The sequence below is a fragment of the Netta rufina genome (genome assembly GCF_964035555.1).
Source record: "Netta rufina genome assembly, chromosome: 20".
NCBI classification, from domain to species: Eukaryota; Metazoa; Chordata; class Aves; order Anseriformes; family Anatidae; genus Netta; species Netta rufina.
Window position 1 is genome coordinate 2473718 of NC_140144.1, and position 21406 is coordinate 2495123.

A 21406-nucleotide genomic window follows, 5' to 3' on the forward strand; every position below is an offset into this window, starting at 1 on the left:
CTTGTAGCTCTGCTTCTGCAGTGAGGTGCTGCGAAATGTGACTCAAGGGTCAGGATTTGCCACTGTCTGTTCTGGTGATGATAACAAAATGTTGAACTTCTGAAGATACACTACTTTGGGGAGGTTTGAGCACCTTGCTGAAGCAAAGGGGGACTGAAGCATTAAGATTTGGTGTTCACTGGTTGTGGGATACCAAACTGGATGGGCAGCTCCTTGAGGTGAAAGAGAACCCTGAGCCTGGCTGCTGTCTGTGCTGGGCATTTAGGATCCTGCTGGTGTCCAGCCTTGGAGCTCGGAAGGAAGTTTCTGCTCAGCAGGCAAGCTCAGCACCTTGCTGTTGCAAGGGTTTGGGGTTGAGGCCCAAACCAAGGGCAGGGTTTTGGTGACCCTCCTTGCCATGCAATCTTCAGAGTCAGAAGGAAAATTCCTGCTATCTGATGAGATTCACGTGAGAATTCCTTAGCTCAGGGGAAACCTTTGGTCCACAATGCACATGGAAATCTGCTGCACGTGCACAGCACAGCTGAGCTGTGTGACAAGGGAAGGGCTGGGACGAAGGCAGTATTGGCTCATCATGGCCAGCTCCTCCATGATGTAGACAGTCTCTTCTGGTTTCACCTTCCTTTGAAAATAACATCATATTTTATGATTTTCATGACAGCTGATGCAGGTCTCTTTTCATTAAATACTCTTCAAGAGTCTGGGGGCAGAAATGAAAAATATAAAGTCATTTAAGATACAAGTTAGGTCAATTGAAAAAATTAAACATTTATTTTTCCTCAAATAAATAATTGGTTAGAGAAATAAAGAAACTTTGTACCATATTTTGAAGAGATTGTACTTTAAGGCAGCGTCTTTCACTAATTGTTTTTTATTTGCTTTATTTGAATGCTTCCTCACTGTGTATCATTACTGGTGCACCAACAACTAAATTGTATCCCTCCCCCGTTTCTTCTCTAGGATCCTTCGTTGTTGAATGGCAAAGTGACGCTGCATCAGGTTACTGCTGGGACTGTGCTCTCAAGGCAAGGAGATCAGGTGAGCAAGTATTCTCTGGGAGTAGAGAGAGGGACAAAAGTCTGGCTTGATCTCCAGCCCTGTAACACAAGGGGAAAAGACACACATGTTGATTAAAAACACTCTACTGCCCTGTCTGCTCCCAAACCTTCTCTTCTTGTGCTGAACAATCTCTCTGCCTCTCCTCAGATGTGGAGTAGCAGCATAGCCAGAGCTGCAGTGGAAATCTGGTAGTTCATTTTCAACTTTTTAGGTACCTTCCTGAGAAGGTATGGAGACTAAGCAGCTTTTATTTACTTATTCATTTATTTTTTTTTTTATTTTTTTTTTTTTCCCCCCACCTTTTTTCCAATCCCTGTACTGCTGGCCTTCAAAATGTCACTCCATGTTATTTGTTTATAGCAAAGTGTATTCAGGATATAATAAGACTTGTAATAATACTATGTAAATAAACAAGCTTATGCAAAGCAAGAGGCAGTTCCAATTACAATGCTTCTGTATTCTCCTTTGCTGAACTGTGATATTCCTCCTCATGCTGCAGTGATTACTCCATTATCTCTCTTTGCAATTTTGTTTTTATTTCTTGATCTTACAGACACAGCCTTTATTTTTCATAACCATGCAAAGAGAAACACATTTTTCAATATTGTGGCTGCTTAGTTTTAAATATTCATAACCTTTTAATAATTCACTGTTGTGTCTTATTTTATCGCCTAATTGTTTAAAAGCTGTAGAGAGCTTTCTGGAAAACAGATTGGTCATGATAATACTGTCATTGCGATAATTGCTTTTAAAACCTGTGGGGATTTTATTGGGCTCTGTCTCTGTTTTCTCCAGGATGTTAACGTTTGCTTTGTGGTCTCGGGGATGCTTCACGTGTACCAACGGAAGATAGACTCCGAGGAGGACACCTGCCTGTTCATTACCCATCCAGGAGAACTTGTGGGACAGCTCGCTGTCCTGACTGGGGAGCCCCTGATTTTCACTATCAAGGCTAATCGGGACTGCAGCTTCCTGTCTATTTCGAAGTCCCATTTCTATGAGTGAGTTCTGCCGTGGAAACATTTATTTATTTATTTTTTAAATCTCTTTTATGGCCCTTTTGATTAAATGTGAGTGCTGGATACATGTGTGGTGCAGCACTGCTACAATACGTCCTGTTGTAAACCAGATAACGTATGTGAGGGTTTTAAATACTGAGGTGAGCTCTGACCAATCTGTCAGATGGGTTTTTATCCTCAGTAAGAGGTAATGCAGGGAACATACTAATATTGAATGGCGATTATCTTCTTTGTTCCAGGTTTATAGAACACTTAACCCAATGGGGTGTGATTTATGACCTAAGATTCATAGATTTCATAATGCAAATAAGAGAATCTGGCCAGAGTCCGTCTTTGCTGGGTTAAGCATTTCTTTGTCAGGCATTTTCTCTCAAACGCAATATCCTTTTTTGCTGGAGAACCACATTAGTTCTGTTTCTGACCACAGTAATCAGCCCAGGCTGCTGGATGTGTTGTGAGTGATAGGCTTTGGTGTAACCGTAGGTTACAATGCTCCCTGATGGAACAGGTCAAAGAATAATGCCCCTGTGCAAGGTGGGTGGTACCTTTTTGGAAGTAATGCATGAGTTGACTTATATCTTAAAGAGCGATGATACAGGCACTTATTAATTAAAAAAACACCCTAACACACTCACCACTGCTAAAATGGCTGTGGCTAGTCTCATTGTCCAATATTAATGATTCATACTCTTGATTCTGAGCCTATTGTTAAGATTTAGTGCTAGTTCACATATAATTTGTATCAAATACCTCTATTTCCTTTACTAAACTCCTTTTTCAACTCCTTCTTGAATGTGCTATCATATAGTCTTGTGTTATACGTGGACTTGTTGACATTGTGTTTTCTAGGCAACTATTATGTGGTATATTTCTGTGTACTTCTTACTTTCTAAGTAATTTGAATTGTTTGTGTTCCTGATCAATTCTTACCCTGCAACTTTGTTTTTCCACCTCAGGCAAAAGGCTGTGTTTATAAAACTGAACTTGCTGTTCTCAGCGATGTGCTTGGTTGATTAGGTGTGTTTTTCCAAGCCTGTGCAGTGGATGTCAACTCTTTGACCTAATTTCTGATAGATACTCCCCTCTTGTGCCATTCCGTGCAGCATCAGATGAATTTCATCTAAACTTTTCTTCTTTCTTTCTATTGTTTTCCCACTTGTTCCCAACTTTAAATTTCATTTTGTGTTCTCAGACAGCCAGTCAGTTTCTACCTTTTCCCCCCCCCCTCTCTTCTTCTGTTCTAATATCTAGTCCTGGCTCTGTCATGTTCCTGAGCTCGTTTTCATGAGATTTCTCTTAGAGTTATTTCTTGTTTATTCCAACTTAAGCTTTTTGCTTCCATTAACCCTTTGTGGGTCAGTGATCTCTAACACAACATGTCACCTTTTCTTCATTTGGGGGATGTTTCCTAGCCCATCTCTTTCTCATTTAAGCTGTCCTTTGCCTATTCACTGCATTTGTCCATCTCTGTGATCTTTCAGCATTAAATCATTAAAACTTTTCCAGAAACCAAAGCTTTATATCATTTCCAATTCCTGTTCCCATATTTTAAAATGCTGTTACAGAAAATCTTTCAAAAGCATGACTACTTCATCTATATGTTCTCTTATTTTTGCTTCAAACTCCGAGAAAGGAAAAACTTATTGATAAAATCAGAAGTTTTATTTTTCTCTTATCATGCAGAATTCTTTGTGCATAGTCCTGCAATCTTAGGCTTTCTCTTTTTTCTCAGAATCTCTCTCTGATTTTTTTTTTCTTGATCTTACTTAGTGACCAGAAGAAACTTGACCAGAACCTCCATTATTCTCATTATGTTCCAACAATTCTCTCTTCCTTTCTTGTCACATATATTACTTTTTTCTTTGAGGTGTCCCAGAACGTTGTATGTGTATTTTTTTCTCATTAGTTAATGAGAAGGTGAAGCGGAAAGAATGTGGTCAATAGTTGCCATCAGGCGAAGAGCACAGTGATGGAAGTAGCCCAGGGTTTAGGATTGCAGGTTGGATGTTGGGCAACAGATTAAATCCTTTTAACTGAAACTCTGGGGCAGGAGCCTTTATGTGGTGCTAATATGCCTAAATAACTATCTGCAAAAGTAGAGTTTAAGTATAGGGGTGACACAAGCTAATTATATACTATATACCTTAAATGCTTTTCTATTTTGCTGAAGTGATGTACTAAGTGTGCAGTGCCTACGCTGCAACTGTTGGTGTCTCCTGACAAAAAATGTAATCAAGTTGTCACCAGGCTCTCTTGAGGGAATATGCTCAGGTTCTGCAGTACGAGGCAGTAGGACTCTGTCACATTTTCTGCTTAAGTAAATTTCACAGTTCAGAGTCTAATCATGTGTGCTTGCCAGAGAAGCAGAAATGCTTTGATTTTGATTTTATATTGCCAGGCAAGCTGAGTATCAAATTGCATCCACATCCACAAGAACATCTCTGTAGTTCTCAGTCTTTCCCAGGCACCAGGTTAGCCCTTTCATAGCTGTTAGCTTGCTATTTAGGAATTCTGAGGATCCCTTCAGAAACAGGTTTTTGTGATAAAGAGCTTTGGCTTTTCATTTTTGTCATGCCAGTCATGTGCCAAACGGATGAGAAATGAAAATTCCCCAGTGAAAGGAAGGAAACCTAGCTGATAATGTAGGAAAAAAATATATTTTCTCTTCTTGTGCATGAGGGTGGGCTTTTACCTTCTGTGCTAATACTCTTGAAGTTATATAGCAGTCAGTAAAATAATAGCTCCAGACTGAAATTAAAAGCAGCCTCTTACTAGTTTACATTTAGAGTGCATTAAGTATTAAGATACGTATCTTGAGAGAGGAAAAGGTGTAAATGGCTTCTTGATTTCACCAGACAGCCTATGTGGGTGTGAAGACTTTGGGAGCTAAATAAGCAACTAGAGTAAAAAATAATGAGCTAAAGCATTCAGGGGATTTTGGGGGGCTTATTTCTCCTTTAGAGCAGCTTAGAAGGGGAATAGGACTGGGGGTTTTGTGTGTGTGTGTTGAGGAATTAGGGTTTTTTGTTTCCCAGAGTTTATTTTGGGGTGTCTTTTCCAGCGCCTTTGGCCTTTGCCCCGAGTCACATTAGTGTGGTAAAGTTCCCGTAAGATAACATGTTGCTTACAAGTGCAATAATAATAGTTCATCAAAACCAAGGTAGTCTGTAGACGTCCTGGGTTGGAGATAGCAGCGGGTGTGGAAACCTCAGGATGAGATAAAAGGGGCAGGAGAGCAAAGCTGCCCTGAGGTTTTGTAATCCTGTTTCGATGGCTGGACTTTAACTGGTGCTGAATGTCAGAGCTGATGCTCAGTTTCACTTGCCTAGTAGCACGTATGAATGCAGGGATATGAGTGTGGTGAGCTCAGCATGGACTCAGCACGTAGGGATATACTCTTACAAATCTCTTCTGTTTCAGATTCAGGGGTTTCAGTTGAAATAATCACAAGCTTCATTATTCCAAAAAGAAGTTGAGACACGTGGTGAGGAAGAATAGAATAGTCTCATGTGATGGACGTGAAAGCTCCCCACAACACCACGTGTTGTCAGGGTCTCTTGTTGCAGCTGTAGGACTAATGACAGAAATGACACTTTCAAAACTTCAGAGCAGTTTCTGTATTTCATCCAGGCTATAAGGAGCTCCTGGAAAGTCTGCTTTTAATATCACATTCTGGGATGATGTATGACTCTTCAGGTTTTCTCTGAATTCTGCCAAGTTAGTGAGCCACAGCCATATTGCCGAAGAGGATTGTCAGCAAAGACTGACAGTGCTCCTTCCATGCTTTTCTCCCCACCTTTCTACTTTTTAGGCTAAGAAGGTTAGATGTGATGTGTGTGTGATTTGTGCTTAGCTGAGAATTCCTACACATGCAGGGGTCTCATAAGCAGATTGCCTTATGGCAGTTCTTATCTTCATTGTAAAGGGAACATTGATGCAGAAAAAGATGTGTACTTCAAATTCTTTTTTGTTTCTACCCATGTGTGGCTTTAGCATAGCTCTGTCATCTCCCTCGGTGTGTGCTTCACCTCCTGGGTCTGCATGCACTTAACTTCTTGCTTCTTTCTGAATTGTGCTGCCTCTTGTGAAATGCTCGCCTTAAGGTGGTATACCATGGCCCAGCAAGAATTCAGTTGCTATTGATGCTTCACTGGAACAGAACAGGTGCTGTACCAGGTGTACCATCTAGGGAAGTGTGTGATCAGCTCACTCCTGTGGAGTAATACTTCAGTAAGAATTGGAGTGCTTACTCACAAGATGCTGGGATGCAGTGATTCCTAGTCTAAAAACAATGAGAAATAAGACATTCGCTGACAGTGATCGGGTGTCAGAGAGAGATTTCCCTCAGGCCTAGTGGTGTAGAGTTTGCAGTCATTGCTGGCAGAACGTTCCTGAAGTTCTTTGGTTTGGAAAAAGTGGAAAAAGTGCTAGATATCTGATTTCTTTAATACTAGAGACCTTTAAGCATCACTCAAAAGATATGGTATGAAGATCAGAAGCTTTGTTAGAAGACTTTTCTGTTCTTTGTGGTCTTTGCAACAGGGAAAAGGAATTATTTGAACTTCTGAGCATGTCTTTTTTTTTTTTTTTTTTTTTTTTTTTTAAAGAGTATCAAGTGTTAGATACAATACGGTTCTGATCTGAAATAAAATCTTGTGAGCATGTGTGGGAGTGAGAGGTGTAGAATGGCAGGGAGGGACGGTCTTCTGGGCAGTACAAATGTTTTTCTGAGTCATGAGAGACCTGGGTGAATGGTGATTTTGGAGAGTGGTTCATAAACAAGAGCTAGCATGGCTCTCATCCATCCCACTGCATGGGCTTGTTTACCAGTCTGTACCTGTTCCTGCTTTGGGGAAGTACCTAAATAACACTTCTTGTTTTCTAGGATAATGCGGGAGCAGCCGAGTGTTGTGCTTGGTGTGGCTCACACAGTTGTAAAGAGAATGTCCTCATTCGTGAGGCAAATTGACTTTGCCCTGGATTGGATGGAAGTTGAGGCTGGGCGAGCTGTTTACAGGTAAGATGTAGACAAAGTTCTGTGTTGTTGGTTCAGTATTCAAGTTTTCAGTGTTAAGGATCTGTGCTCCCTTGGTAACATATGGAATAAAAACTTTTTGGAATAAATTTATCAATTCTATCAGCTTTATGTTTGCCTATTTTGAGATTTTTTTTTTCTTCTGGAGTACCCTTCAACACTGCTTTAGTCACTTGTCTCCAGTGGTTATTAAAATCCTTTCATACTATTCTTTGTATTTTGTGTTGTCTTGGCAAGCTTTTAAAGTGACATAATAGATTAAGGTGTAGACAGTTGTATGTTTGGTGGTAGTTTCTGCATTTTAAGGGCGTGAATATCTTTTTGTTCATGAAGCTTTTTGGCCTTTCTAAAACAACAGAACTGAAAAGTAATTTGGATAGGATTATTCAATAGTAGATTGAAAATAGAAATTACACTTTATGTTTAAGGGTTAGCAGTTATCCTTGGGAAAGCTTAATTGTATGGATTTTGTACTAGAATGTAATTGAGGCATTATATGGTTGCATTGGTGGGAGTCTAACGTAGTGTGTGTACCATGATTGTAATTTATATGACTATTTCTGCAGCACTAATGCTAATAGAAACTTTTGATTACTATGTGTATCAAAACAAATGTAGTTGCCAACATCTTGTTAAAAGCTTTTGGAAGTTTAGTTTAAACTCCACTACCAGAAGTATTGTACTTGGCCAGCATGTGATGATACGGTGGAAATTTGCTTACCAAATAGCATTCTTAATCATGCAAACATGATGTGGCAAAAACTTCCCAAATAACTAACATGAGTGCACTAAAATCAATCTAAATCCCGAGTCACTTAGGGCTTTTTTTCCCTCTTTGACCTGCAGAATCTCTCCATGCAGCCACATCAGCCTTGCAGTGACAGCAAGCCCCTGCTGTAAGCAGTACTGAGCCTGACTTCTCCAGAGATCACTGTGTGCTGGGCATCTGTGTCCAGACCCAATGCTTACCAGTTGTTCAAAGCCTGTACATTTAAACATTAAAACATATTTCCAAGTCACCTTTTAACAGGTGGTTGTTCAGTTTCTTGTTTTCTTGTGTTTAACTGTTAATAAAACATTTTCCTATGGCCTCTAAGCCTGTTAAAGAAAATTGATCAATTTATTAAAAGACTTCAGATGCATCTGCTGAGCGAAGAAATTAAATGAATGCTTGTCCTTGGCTGTTCTTTCTGTAGGCAGGGTGACAAGTCAGACTGCACGTACATTGTGTTGAATGGTCGACTCCGCTCTGTCATACGGATGGATGATGGAAAAAAGCACCTGACTGGTGAATACGGCCGAGGAGACTTAATTGGAGTGGTAAGCATCAGTTTCAAAAATGAACAGTTCAGATGAGAATTTGGTATTGGTATTGGCCCTACACAAAACAAACATTCTTGCTCTGGTCAGGTGTTAATCTTAGTTAAGACTTTTAACACATTGTAAAGATGGAAAATCACTTCTACCTGGAATCTCGTATGATAATACATGAATGGGATTATTAGACTTGATTTAAAGACAAAAAAAAAAAAAAAAAACTCCCTCAGAGATGAGCCAAAAAGCCCATCACACCACTTTTTTTTTTTTTTTTTTTTTTTTTAATGTGGGTTACACTTGTTTCTGTGTTGAGATAAGTGCAACTGCTAAAATAGTTCAGGAAGAATTGAAGGAATGTACACCGAATAGTCATATGAAATGCAGTATCATAGAAAGACTTGGGTCTGGGGCCCCTACTGGTGTCAAGTCTAACCTTCACGTTAGCAGAGCTAACTTCAGGTCTGCATCAGGCTGGTCAGAGACTGCAGTTATTTAAAAGGTGTTAGTGCAACTTTTTACTTCAAAGCTGTACTATTTATCCACGTTTAATGTCTCTTCAATGTTTGGTTTGTTTGTTTCTCAGATCTAATTGAACAATTGAAACAGGAATCCTGTATCATAAGTGTGCATGACTTGCTTAATTTTTGTACTAGAAGGCTTCTGAAATACTGAGATCTGTTCAGGCCCTCTTCTGTTTTCTGAGTTGAAGAGTAAACATTTACTGGTATCTGTTTATAGCCAGAATTGGTATACCTCCGCATAAAGAAAACATGAGTTTGTATTAGTAGTAGATAAAGAAATTGTTGTTTATAGAGACCAAGAGGGAGAGAATGGACTGCAGAGCTCTTTTTCCTCTAGAGAACTGAGTCAAGATTATGTTGATTGCAAAAGGTGGTATTTCTGATCCAGAACTCAAGTGTGCCTAGTGTAGAAGTTCCTGTCTTCTGCTTCCTTACTTCTTCTGCTTGATCACTGTAACATCTAATGGAGAACTCTGTCTTCTGTGGCTGGGGCAGGAGTACTTCAGCATGTGAGACCTGGTTGTTCCTGATGGCAGGTGGGTTGCAGGCTTGGCCTGTACCTGCATTGTAAAATATTTGCAGTGCAGGGACTTGGAGACTGGCAGCTGACCTAATATCCCAGCTATTTTGTTTGAGAAAAGCAAGAAATTTTCATCTAAAAAGGGCAAAGTCTTTGGGCCTTTTTAATATGTGCTACTTCTGGTTTAGGGCTGTGTTTGGAGAAACAGGTCTATTTTTGCTGCTAGTCATGCCTGATTTTTTTTTTTTCTTTTTGGGCATCTCTTTAGGATACCTCATTAGAGGTAAAAATGATATAGTTTGATAGGAATAAAGGATGTGTGACTTTTGTGACTAATTGTGCTGGTGTGAGGTCTCAGTGTGTGAATAAGGCTTTGGCAGTTTTAACACATACAGGTATTTTCCTGCTCTTGTTCACCAGCTGCAATCAGCAGCCACACTGTCAAGCTTTTGGAGTTTTGCAGAGCTCCCAGGTTAAGATAACCGAGCTGTTCTACTTTCTGAAAGCAGTTTTGGGTGACAGTGGAGCATGTGGTTGAAATTCTCCCTATCTGTATAAGCAGTGGTGCCTTCTTTGGCATCACACTTCATGCTGGCTCAGCTGTTTATCTGGTGAGCAGAGAGGTTGATGCAGTGGATGGACTGGTATGTGCTTGCTGTGACAGTGCCGTGCTTGTGGGTGAGTTCCTAGGCACGGATACAGAAATACCCGTTCAGTTTATATCTGAACTAAAGTCACTTTTCTGGATCCATGCTATGACATGAATCATTTGAAGACTTTTGTGACTCTGTGGACGTCATCTACTCCTTCCTACCCACGGCTCCCAGGCCCACTGACTCATGCTGCCATTTGTTGAACGAATCTCGATGCTCTGTCTGTCTTTTGAAAAACATGGGGGAGGATTTGTAAAGATTGCCAAGATTAATGTAGTCGTTCTTTGCAGAGGGCATTAGTAAAATGACATTTTTCCTTTTAAAAGGATTTGTTTATCCCGTTCTGCAAGATCTGTTATAAACCTTTAAAAGCCTGCTATGTGTTTATTTTTTCTTTGTTCTTCCAGAAAATAAAGTAACTGGAGGGTTCTAGGTGCTCGCAGGAATTAAATTAGTAGCTGGTATTAGTAATTGATAGTTTGGTCAACCTGTGGTGTATTCTTCCCTGAAGTTTCTCCAATACCACTGTGTCATTCTGAACTGCGGACACTAACTTGATACAAAAGTCATGTAATTGATGTATTTTTGTTTATTCCTTTATCTCAGAACTTTAAAATGGTATGTGTCATATGCATAAGAGATGAGTATCTGCCATTTCTTTCATAGGAAAAGTCTGGAAAAATGCAGGATTTCAGGCAAGATGTTAATTTTTCAAGCATGTGCAGGCGCTCCCAAGGATTAGTGTGCAACTCAAACAGTTTTGTTCCTTATACTGACTCAATGGCATCTGTTCCTGAGGTCTGTCAGTTCAGGGGGAGAAGAACAGATAAGATACTGCAAAGTTTGCTTTCCTCATGTTGTTACTTGGAGTTGACCAGAGTAGTTACGTGTGGGAAACGTTCGCTATTCCTTGAGAGCCTTGTAAGAGGGACGATGCCAGATGCTTGCTGCTAATGATCATACCGATGGGCAGTTCCAGCTGCTGTATTCGGTGACGTCAAAACTCCTTGGAAGGCCTTGCATGTAACTGTCAGAGGACAATGATGGATCTAGCCAATAATTCCCTCATGTATGAAATACAGTTGATGATAGTGCAGTTGTCTAGAGACACTGGTTTGACCTGTTTAGGGGAGAATCTTTGTAATTTGTTGGTGCCATTTCCCACAGATTTGCATGTGGAAAAATGTTGAAGCTTTATCAGGCTGTTACATAATTGTGACTTCATTAAATTGCTGTTTGAGCTAAAGGGTAAAATGAAAGGTACCTCCTCTAGGTTGTTTTTTTTCTACAGTGTCCAGGTGTTCTCCAGAAGAAATTAGGGGGGGGGGGGGGGGGGAAGTAGAACTCTTGCAGAATAATCTCCTGCCAAAGAAAAGTTATTTGTATTTCCCTCTCCCCTCAGATACCTGGATGGAGACAGAACCTTCGATGTAATTAGCTTTTTATGTGAGTCAGCACTGCGGCTTAAGTGGAAAGGCTGTGGTGTTTCTAAGAAGTCAGAACTCCAGACAGTTCTTAGGGATGTTGATGATAGCTGTTGAGCTTATAATATTTTTAAAAGCTGGTCTGTTGCATATGTCATAGGTAGACTTATCCATGGCCACCTGCCTCAGAAAACTGCTGTCTTCAGTATCTTACTAGAAAACCAATTGGCTTTCGGAAAATGTCCTGCTGGGACAGTAGCAGTGATGTTTTGGTTACTTCAAGATTCTTTCTGCCTCTTTCTAACAACCAGGATGCCCTTCCTTAGTAGTAGGATTATACCCATTTTTTTTGCGGGTAGCAAAACCAGTGCAGGAGGATATTTTTGCCTTACCATTTTCAGTGCAGGGCAGCACAAGTGCTAAACTGCAGAGTGCTCATCTGCCAGTGCTGCAGCATACCAGTTCTGCTCTGCAGGAAATCACACTTGGTTTTAGAAATAATGGCTATTATAAGTGTTTTCAAATGTTAAGCTCTTTGTCTCATTAATGTTAATATAGTTAAATGTGCATGGCTATTTTCTGTAAAAAGTTGAAAGAATAATCTGTAAATGGCTTATGATTTCCTCAGGGGTTTGGAGCATTGTCCTTTTGAAATGTAACACTGCTAGAAATCTTTAATTGCATACTAATCCTCAAAGGAAACACCGGTATCAGGATTACACTTGTCAGGCTTTTGTTCTTTATCGGTATTAATGTTATCATACACTGCCTGCTTTTGACAGTGCCAAAGCTAGCTGAGTATCGTTGTGCCCTCAACAGCAGCACTAACACTGGGCAAATTCTGCTCTGTTAAGGCCATTTTGTTTCGTAATTTTGAAGAGTGTGGATTCTTTTTTTATTTTGCCCATTAGTTGCATGTAACTTTTTTTCAGGCCATGAATTCATTCCCAAAGCTTTAAGTTAGTAATAATCTTAGGTAATCTTAGGTGAATTCAGGTTAGTGCACCTCAGGTACTCTGCACAGGCTGTATCTATGGAAATTGGAGGCGGATGAGGTCCAAGAAGTTACCTTAGTATTGAGCTGGAACATGTGGTTGTGGAAGGAGGTGTTCTCCTTCCATCTCTTCCACCGCCTGTCTTGGTAATATGTTACTAAAAATTATTACTTGCTTAGCATCTTAGGTGTGAAATTGTAAGGAAAAAAATAATGGTATTTACCAGCAGAGAAGTGAGATATGGGAAGACTTGAGAAATGAGTTCATATTTGCACAGCTGAATTAGTGTCAGACTGAAATTAGAAGCTCAGTGTCCTGATTTCTAAACCTGTTTTGGGGGCGTTCTTGCTGGAATGAAATCACTGCTTTGAGTTTTCTGAACCTTGGCTTTCTGGGGGCTTCCTCACTTGGTGTGAGCTGTGAGTATATTGTTCAGATTTTCTTATCTACCGCAATTTGTTCTCTAAATTACAACAATTTATTTTATGTCTTGATTTGTCTCAAGTTCTAACAGCTGATGAAGGTAGGAGACTGTTCATAACTGAAGTAACATATAACTGGTGTTAATTTATCTGACATTAATACTATGTGGGTAGATAATTTGGTTTTGTAGGTGCCACAGATAAAACTGCAGAGAGCTTTATCTCCCTAGCCAAATGCTCTTTAGAGAATATAAGGATCTTTGACAGACAGTGATAGATGTGGTGACCTGCTGGATTTCAAGTAGGTGACTTCATTCATCAAACTGTCATTCCTTAAGCTAATTTGTCTCCCTTCTGCTTCCAGCTAAGCTTCGTTTTGATAATATCATTGCTATTGTCCATGTATCAGTTAACTTTTGGTACAACTTCTGATCCCCACTTCAGGACCATCCCACATTTCACTTGTCTTCTGCTCTCTTCTTCCCATTTTGAGCAATGTTGCATCAAACTATACTGGCTTGTGAATGGTGAGAGTTAATACCTTGTCTCTTTAACCTTTGCAAAATGTATGAGTAAGTTATTAGCAAAAGTTTGTTTTTGTTTTTTTTTTTTTTTTTTCTTTTTGGCAAGCAACATTAAATAGAAGAGAACTGTGATCTCTTTTATCATGAAAATGCATGGAGGCCTGCAAATAGTGAGACACAGAGTCCAGCAGAGGTGAAAAAAAGTATTCATGGAGGAAGAGTCAGCAGTGAAGAATGGGGAAGGATGTTGCTAAAGTTCCAGCTGGGGTTGTTCCAGCCTGTGATGTATGTCAAGCTGAGTCAAAGGCAATCAGATCTGTCCCCTGTAGGAAAGCATTTGAGCAGGTCACCATGTTCTGTTATCCCTTCTTCCATCATTGAAATTCAAGCACCATTTCGTCGTAACAGGAGTGTGCCTGCCAGTGGTATTGCTCTTCAAACAGCTTCAATAAATTTTATGGATTTTTCTTTTTTGGTGGGTGCTCCAGGTAGCATTTGGTGTATTTGTGAGGTTTTCTGCTTGTTTGTTTTTCTTTTGTTTTGACTATCATGTTACGTTAGGGGAGCGAAATGTGCATGCAACTTCCCATCTTTTCTACAGCCACATGTAAATAGGAGTGAAACATAAATACACTAGCTAGGTCTGTTAGGTCTGTCCTTTCCCTTTTCTGTCCCTTCATTACATTCGCTGCTGCAACAGGACTGGCATTGCACTGGTACAAAATGCAGGCTCAGTCCTCTCAGGAGAACCTGACTTCCACTGCCTTAATTACAAAAGGTAGGAAGCTCAGTCTTGATTTTTGCATGTATGTGTGTCTGTAAGTGTGTGCATATGTCTTGTGTATATATGTGTATATAAATCTTATTTATATGCATAGAAATAGGAGAGAGGGGGTTGGATTCCTTTTTTCTGCACAGCAAAAGTGCTGAATGTCCTCAGTCATGGGGTTAACTTGGCACACAAAGGATTGCAGAAGGTGGTTGTTAGAACAACTTTCAAGAGTACATGGTGTACTGCATTCATCCGCTGGCACTGCTCCCACAAATAGCATCGATTTGCAGCTTGTCTGGTTGCTTTTCCCACTCATTCATTGCTTCCAGCAGTGTCTCCTCCTTTGTCCTTTTCAGATACAAGCAAGTTAATGTTTTAGATCCTTCCTAACTGATGGCTAGAGGAAACATGTTTGAGATGAACATCATGTGTTTGCTGCTTCACGTGCAAATCAGCTCAGGCAGGGCCTGAGAACAGCTAGTTTAAACCAGAAAAAAAAAAAAAAGTTCCACGTAGGGTTTGGTTGCCCTTCATGTAACATTTGTTATGTTGCATCATCCTCTTCAGTTGCAGCAGCTTCATCTCCTGGCCTAGCCTGGCAGAAGTACTGCTGTGACAACCCACGTGTGCGTGGCTTTTGTCTGCCTGCACTGCTCTGCTGCTTTGGGCTGGATTTGGAGATGGGAGTGTGCTGCTGGTACCTGTGCATCTGGCTTGTTTTTTCCCCGTTCCTTGAGCATCTGAAACTATCAGCAGGTGTCAGTGTTGATATTTCTTCTTAGGCCTCCACCAGTGCATCTGCACTTCCTTGGGTGTTCTGTTTGTCCCTGTGCCTTGTCTCCTGGTGTCTTGTGGCAGCCCTCCCGTTTCTTCAGGTGCTGCTGTTCCTTTTGCCAGGTGCGGTCAGGGCACGTGGTGGGCGCTGTGTGAGCAGGGAGAGGTGCAGGTTTGGCACATGGGAGCTGTCAGCTGGGAGTCCCCAGGGACTGTGCTGGGAAGCATCTGGCTGCAGTGCTGCACCACTGCCCAGAACGGCCCGTTTCCTCCTCTGGTGATGAGGTTACAGGCATCGTGAAGAGAAGAAAACACCTCATAACTTATTTTGGCTGTTACCAGAGTTCTTGCCCTTGTTTTGTTAGGTGCAGTGCTGCTTTCATCAAAACACGTGTGGATTTGTCCTGTCCCTTCTCCCCAGCTTCTGTTCTGTAAGAGTGTGCTTGTTCGTGGGCTGCCACCCCCCACCAAAGTGTCTTGAGTGGGCATGAAAACTTTAAAGCTTACCAGGCTCACGGGCAGGCAGTGATTGGGGAGTTCATGAATGGGGATTTGGATGATGAAGATTTTAAGTTGCTTAACTTAATCTGTGGGCTCCTAACCTTGCCAGGGTCACGTTAGACCTGAGCCTCACGTTTCTGTGGCTGCTGCTGGCTCCTGCTGCGTTGTGCCCGGAGGGTGGCAGTGCAGGGGTGGTGCTCATCCTGGGCTGAGATAAATGCAGCTTTTTATGAGCTCGTAGCGAGGAAAAGATAGCTATGAGAGGAAGAAGTATGATATATAAGAGAATAAAATATTCTGGGGTTGGATAGTAGCTATGAAGGAGGAGAAACTGCAAGCAGTATATTATAAACATGGAGGGGAAGGGAATGTGCAGAAGAGCCACAAGGGTGTAAATCTGCTGCTGGTGGAAGGTCTGGGAGAATGGGCTGGTGAATGTGAACACCATCCTGTGGACTTGTGTCACTAATTCAGGCTGCACCAGTGTACTAGCCTGCTGGGCAGATTTAGGAACTCACGTGGAAAAATAATATAGGCAAGAAATTGTATTTTGAAATGATTTGTATCTTGCTGTTTGATTATTGGAGAAGTTCACAATAACCCGTTAGAATGAGGCTGAATTTGTTTGGAGAAGCGATATCTTCTATTGGGCCAGCGGATGGACTAACGTAAAACAGCCCCAGTGTTGGTCAAGTCCTTCTTGCCATTTCTGAGATGCTCAAGGCTAAGTGTGGGGAATAGCTGTGCATCTTCCATTGGCACTATCCACACACTTTGGCAAATATTCAAAGTGGTTTGTTGGATGTAGCACAAAAAGGAATTTTGGAGTAATTAGACCAACCTGCAGAAGATGATGCTGCTTGCTGGTTTTTACTTTCCATCTGTGTAATTTGGAGAGCTGTAAGAAGAACTGTCAGGAATGAGTGTTGAAAATAAAGTCAAAAGAGGTCATGAGAATATAAATTGCTTTCTCCCCTTGTTTTAAAGGATTTTTAACACTTTTTCTTTGTAAGGAACTTGTAAACTCGGGTTGTGAATCATGGGCATTGTACGTGATGTTTTTGTCGCTTTTTAATACTGAATTAGGAGAAGATGAGGAAAACCTGTCAGAATTAACTGAAAGAAATGGTAAAAAGAGCGTAGGTCTATTTATAGGTTTTATTTTCCTTCCCTCCTTCCCGATAGGAACAACAGAACTGCGTTAGCAAAGGAGGGACAGCCACCTATGGTAAAACTTGTGATCAGTTACAAGAACCACAGAGTATATAACACTCAATTTACATCTGCTCCTTGATGCAAATTGTTAATAGTACTTAAAGCATTGCTTCATGCAGCTCTTGAAGGAAATGGAAGTAAAGACAATGACGTGCGGACAGATTTTTGAGGATGTGATGGAGGTGGAAGAGAGAAGAGATGTTGATATTTGCTGTAAACGAGGAGGCAAAGGGTAGACCTTAGAGACAGGTGAGCAATGAACAGAACATTTAATGTTTTAGCATAACTGCTGAAATTGGGCAAACTGGTTTCAAAGAGACTGATTTCAAAGCAGAGAGAACACTGCTGTGGGTTTGCTGAGTTTACAGCATTAAATAATAAGCAGAGGAAAGAATAGCCAGTCTAGATAGCACAGAAGAGATGGCAGGCTGCAGCCTTCGGTGAACTCTGAGAAAACCAGAGGATTGTTTGAGGGAGAGAGGAAGTACATGGGTGAATTAAAAATTAAAAGGCAAAGTAAACCCAACACCAGTGAAGGGAAGAACTTGTTCAGAGGCTTGTCACTTGGGAGGAAGAATGCATGCTAGGAGAGAAGGACCAGAGGACTGACAGATGTACTATTTGTTTCAAGCAAAATATATCGTGTTGACTTGAATTTGAAAAGAGGTGGGAAGGAGATTACCGATTCTTTCTTACAGTGGAACAAACGTTGTAGCCGTGTTCATGTTGTGATGGATAAATGATGATTCTGGTGAAGGAAGCTGAAAAGGAGCCTTGGGTAGTAGATATACCTACTCACATATATACAAATTACAATATTTCCTTCTCTTATTTAGGGTCAGATTTGAAAAAGATTTGGAAAATAATTAATACTGCTATTTATTTATTCAAAATGTTCATTAATGTTATGTTGGTGACTTAGTGTTGGTTGATTCCTGCAGCTGTGGTGGGTGATCTTGATATTAAACTTGTTTTTTCTAACTAAAGAAATAATCTTATGAGGTTGCTCTGCTGATCACAGGTGATTTTATTCAACATAAAATTTTACGCTAAATCTTGAATTCTTTTATTACTTACAAACCTGAAAAAATAAGTAAGCTTGTTTAAAATGTTAATTGAACAGAGGAGCCACAAGAGTTTGAATCTGCTCTGAGGCTGAAAGGATTTTAAGTAAGTACATGTTGCTCGGAGCTTGTTTTTCTAAAGAAAAATCCCACAAAACTACACCTCTTGAATAAGTATCATCTCAGATAATTTCTTAATAAAGAGGAAAAGTATAATTGACTAGGGACAACTGTGACTGTATGGTTAGAATGTGTCTGTCTCCAAAAAAAGTAGGAATAGCCAAATGCTGATTTGGTGAGGCAAATTCCCCTGTGCAGAGAACTTTGAACTGGTGCAACAAAGGCTTTTTAACCACAGGGTGTGAAGAGAGGAGACACGAGAATGCAGTGAAGGTTCAGAATAATCCTACAGATGGTCTGAATGTTGAATGAGAGCTCTTTCTCTTCCAGTGATGAAGAGTTATTATATGAATAGTTTGGGAAAACTAATAAAAATAGATGCTGGTAATGCAGATGATGATATCCGAGGGGAAAGCAAAATTTGAATTTCTTGCTGCAGTGCCTGGGACCCAGATGTTTCCATGCTACAATACCGGCGTCTATTTGCATGAGAATATTAAAGTTGATGGCAAGATTTATATTGTATGTGTGGGCAAGAGAGTAGTACAAGATCCATTTTCTGTAGTCAGGTGGGAATTGCATTCAACAAATCTGCAGCATTTGCAGGGGTGCATAACACCGGTGTTGCAAATGCCACTTCCTCTGGAGATTTAAATGGCCCCTTGAAAGGGAGGCTTGAAAAATGTCTCCATCTCCCTTTTGTTCTGCCTGTGGACAAGTTACAATTGAAACAGACAAAGTCACGGTTTGGAGAAAAAAATCCCTGAGGCTTTGTTTTAAAATTTAATTCCCTTTCAGAAAAGATTAGATTTGTCAAAAGACTTGTGACCTGTTTGGAGCATGGTTAATTTTATGCACTTTTATATAATGAAAATAATGGAAAAGGATATTAGACAGTTCGAGTGTTTTTCTTTATATAAATTGAACTCAGTTGGGTGATGACTGCTCGAGAAGACAGGGTTTTATTTTAACAATTACAGTTCTTAATCTACTTTCAGGATAAGGAAGCTAAAAGGCAGAGCCAAAAACTGTGATCAAAAGCTTGTACAAGGGGGCAGAGATAAACAGAAGACATTACCCAACCATCTGGGGAAGCTGAAGGGGACCTGTAAATGTGTGTACAAGGATGGCGTGACATTCCCTCCCACCTTGTGATCTGTGTAACTGGTTTAAAATGTCATTACATGATAAAACATCCCTGGCATCTGAAAAAAACCCGAAGGCTGGGTCTTGCAAAAATGGAGTGACTTCTAATTTACTTGTGCATTCTTTTATGCACGACACAACTTTTGTTGATATAAGCTCTTTATGAGCTATTTTAGGGAGTTAATATTAGCAGGCTGTGATCTCAGCTTTCTGGACTAGTTGCAAGTTTTTGAGATCTAAATGTTCTGGCTGTCTGAACTGTCCATTTTGTGCACATGTAGTCTTCCAAGACAGCACTCTTGTTGTAAGGGGGGTCATGGAGTTGTGTGTTTTCAATTAATCTTCTTGTAGTGCAGGCAGAAGTGCATGCCTGGCAGAGCTTAGCCAATGTGCAGTGTATTATATACATTATAGTAACTTTGTGTGTCTGAGCCCTTACTTCAGTAATGAAGGCATTATTTCTGTTGGAATTTGCTGTTAACATAAGCTTTCAAACAAAATCTGTAAAAAAAATAATTGCAAGCTGATGCGTTACTTGTTTTTTTTTTTTTTCTGCTGGACAACTTAAAATGACACTTAAAAAGTGCCCATGAATTGCAGCCAGAGTGAGGATTTTTTTTGTTGTTTGTGTATTAACCTCAGTAATTACAGCTCCTACAGCGGCCACCATTTTTGTCTGAATGCGTGATGTATGGATATTAAACCCGGTAAACATTGCCTAGTGCTAAAACTTGCAAAACTGTGCACCAGGCTGTTACTAAGCAATTAAATGTTGGAGCTCACGCCTGAGCTCCGAGTGACGCCATCTCGCCTAGCAGGCTATCTCATTAAGCATGTGAAAATATTTCACCAGGGAATTTGATTTCTGCATTTCAAAACAAAATAGGAGCTGGTGATGGGCTCAGGGTTGTGCGGATGGTACAGCAGGGGATTCAGCACACAGCTGCATTTCGCGGAGCAGGGCTTTACAGCCCTTTTTTATTTATATTGTGTCAGTTCTCCCTGTAAAGGAAAATATCCCTGTATTAATTTTAATCGCATGATCATTTTCTTCTTTAAACTTCAATTTTCGATAAATTAAATGTTTCTAAATTAAATAATTGGGCACTATATTCAGGCTGTTGCATACTCATTTTTGTGTTTACATAGCACAGATACTCATGCCTGTGTGTAAAAACCTGGGGAAAAATGAAGCTCCAGTCTGGCGAAAGTGTGCTGATTTGCTCCTCTTCCCTTTTAAGGTTTAGAAAGCCTTGGTTTTTGCAAGTTTTCTGGTATTCAGCTTCTGAGAGTAAAAACAAAGTATTTCAGGGTGGCATGAGGTGGGGGGAGGAAGGAAAGGAAAAGCAATAGAGAAGTGAGTTTTCTTCTTTCTCTTAGATGGCTTTTTTTTTTCCACTTAAAAATGAAGGATTAAAAGATACAGCAAAAGCATATAACTTCTGTTGTGATAATTGAGTTCATTGTGTCCCCCGATTGCTCTTCTAGCAAGCCTTAAAAATAGTTCTGCTTGCTGCAGAGATTCACTGTGTGTAAGAACTTGCAGAAGCTCAACAAAACTGCTTTAATACCGTCTGTCTTTTGGTGCTATGGATTCCGGTCTGTGGAAAAACTGAAACTGTCAGATAGCAGAATGTGCATCTGGGAGATTTGGATTGAATAGATACTGATACTTGCTGCAGACAAATGTGCCTTCAGTAAGTTGGCGCTAAGGGCTCTTGGGGGCAAAAATAATATTCTGTTCTGAATGTATGTCAGCAAAAGCTATGATCGTCCAGTCCTTGGGAACTGTTCAGTTTCTTCACCCTGACATGCTATTTTTACGACATGTTAATTATCTTTAATGTTTTGGCTCTGTTCTTTCAGGTAGAGGCATTAACCCATCAACCCAGAGCCACAACTGTTCATGCAGTCAGAGATTCCGAACTTGCCAAACTCCCAGAGGGAGCACTGACATCTATCAAACGCAAATTCCCCCAGGTAAGAAAATTAAAACTCTTTTCTGTCTGCGTTAAATGCTATTTTAGGAGCTAAAACTCTCCATTAAGCACCAAGTCCTTTTTTTTTTTTTTTTTGTATGATTGATGCATACAGAGAAAACATTTTGTTCTGTGTCTGTCTGATCTGATCTATACCAGGCTTTTACCAGCTTCTCTTCCTTTATCTTCTAATCAATGTTGGCATGTTTTATGTTAGGGCTCTTCTGTATATCTGGAAAAAGTTCGCACTAAATGCAGGATGTGTATTTAGTAAAGTGGAAATTGCTTAGTGGTATTGATAATAAATGACAGTCTGATTTTTTAAAATCACTTTAAAATGTTGTTA

At 40.3% G+C, this 21406-nt stretch overlaps 1 protein-coding gene across 1 annotated transcript in view; it reads left to right on the plus strand.

The window, feature by feature from the left end:
- Positions 1-21406, plus strand: part of PNPLA7 (patatin like domain 7, lysophospholipase) — a 134535-nt gene that overhangs the window by 30052 nt on the left and 83077 nt on the right. The window contains exons 16-20 of the mRNA XM_084299130.1: positions 961-1038; positions 1855-2060; positions 6964-7095; positions 8310-8433; positions 20948-21061. Coding sequence (XP_084155256.1) covers positions 961-1038; positions 1855-2060; positions 6964-7095; positions 8310-8433; positions 20948-21061 — 654 coding nt within the window. The remainder of the gene's footprint in view (positions 1-960; positions 1039-1854; positions 2061-6963; positions 7096-8309; positions 8434-20947; positions 21062-21406) is intronic.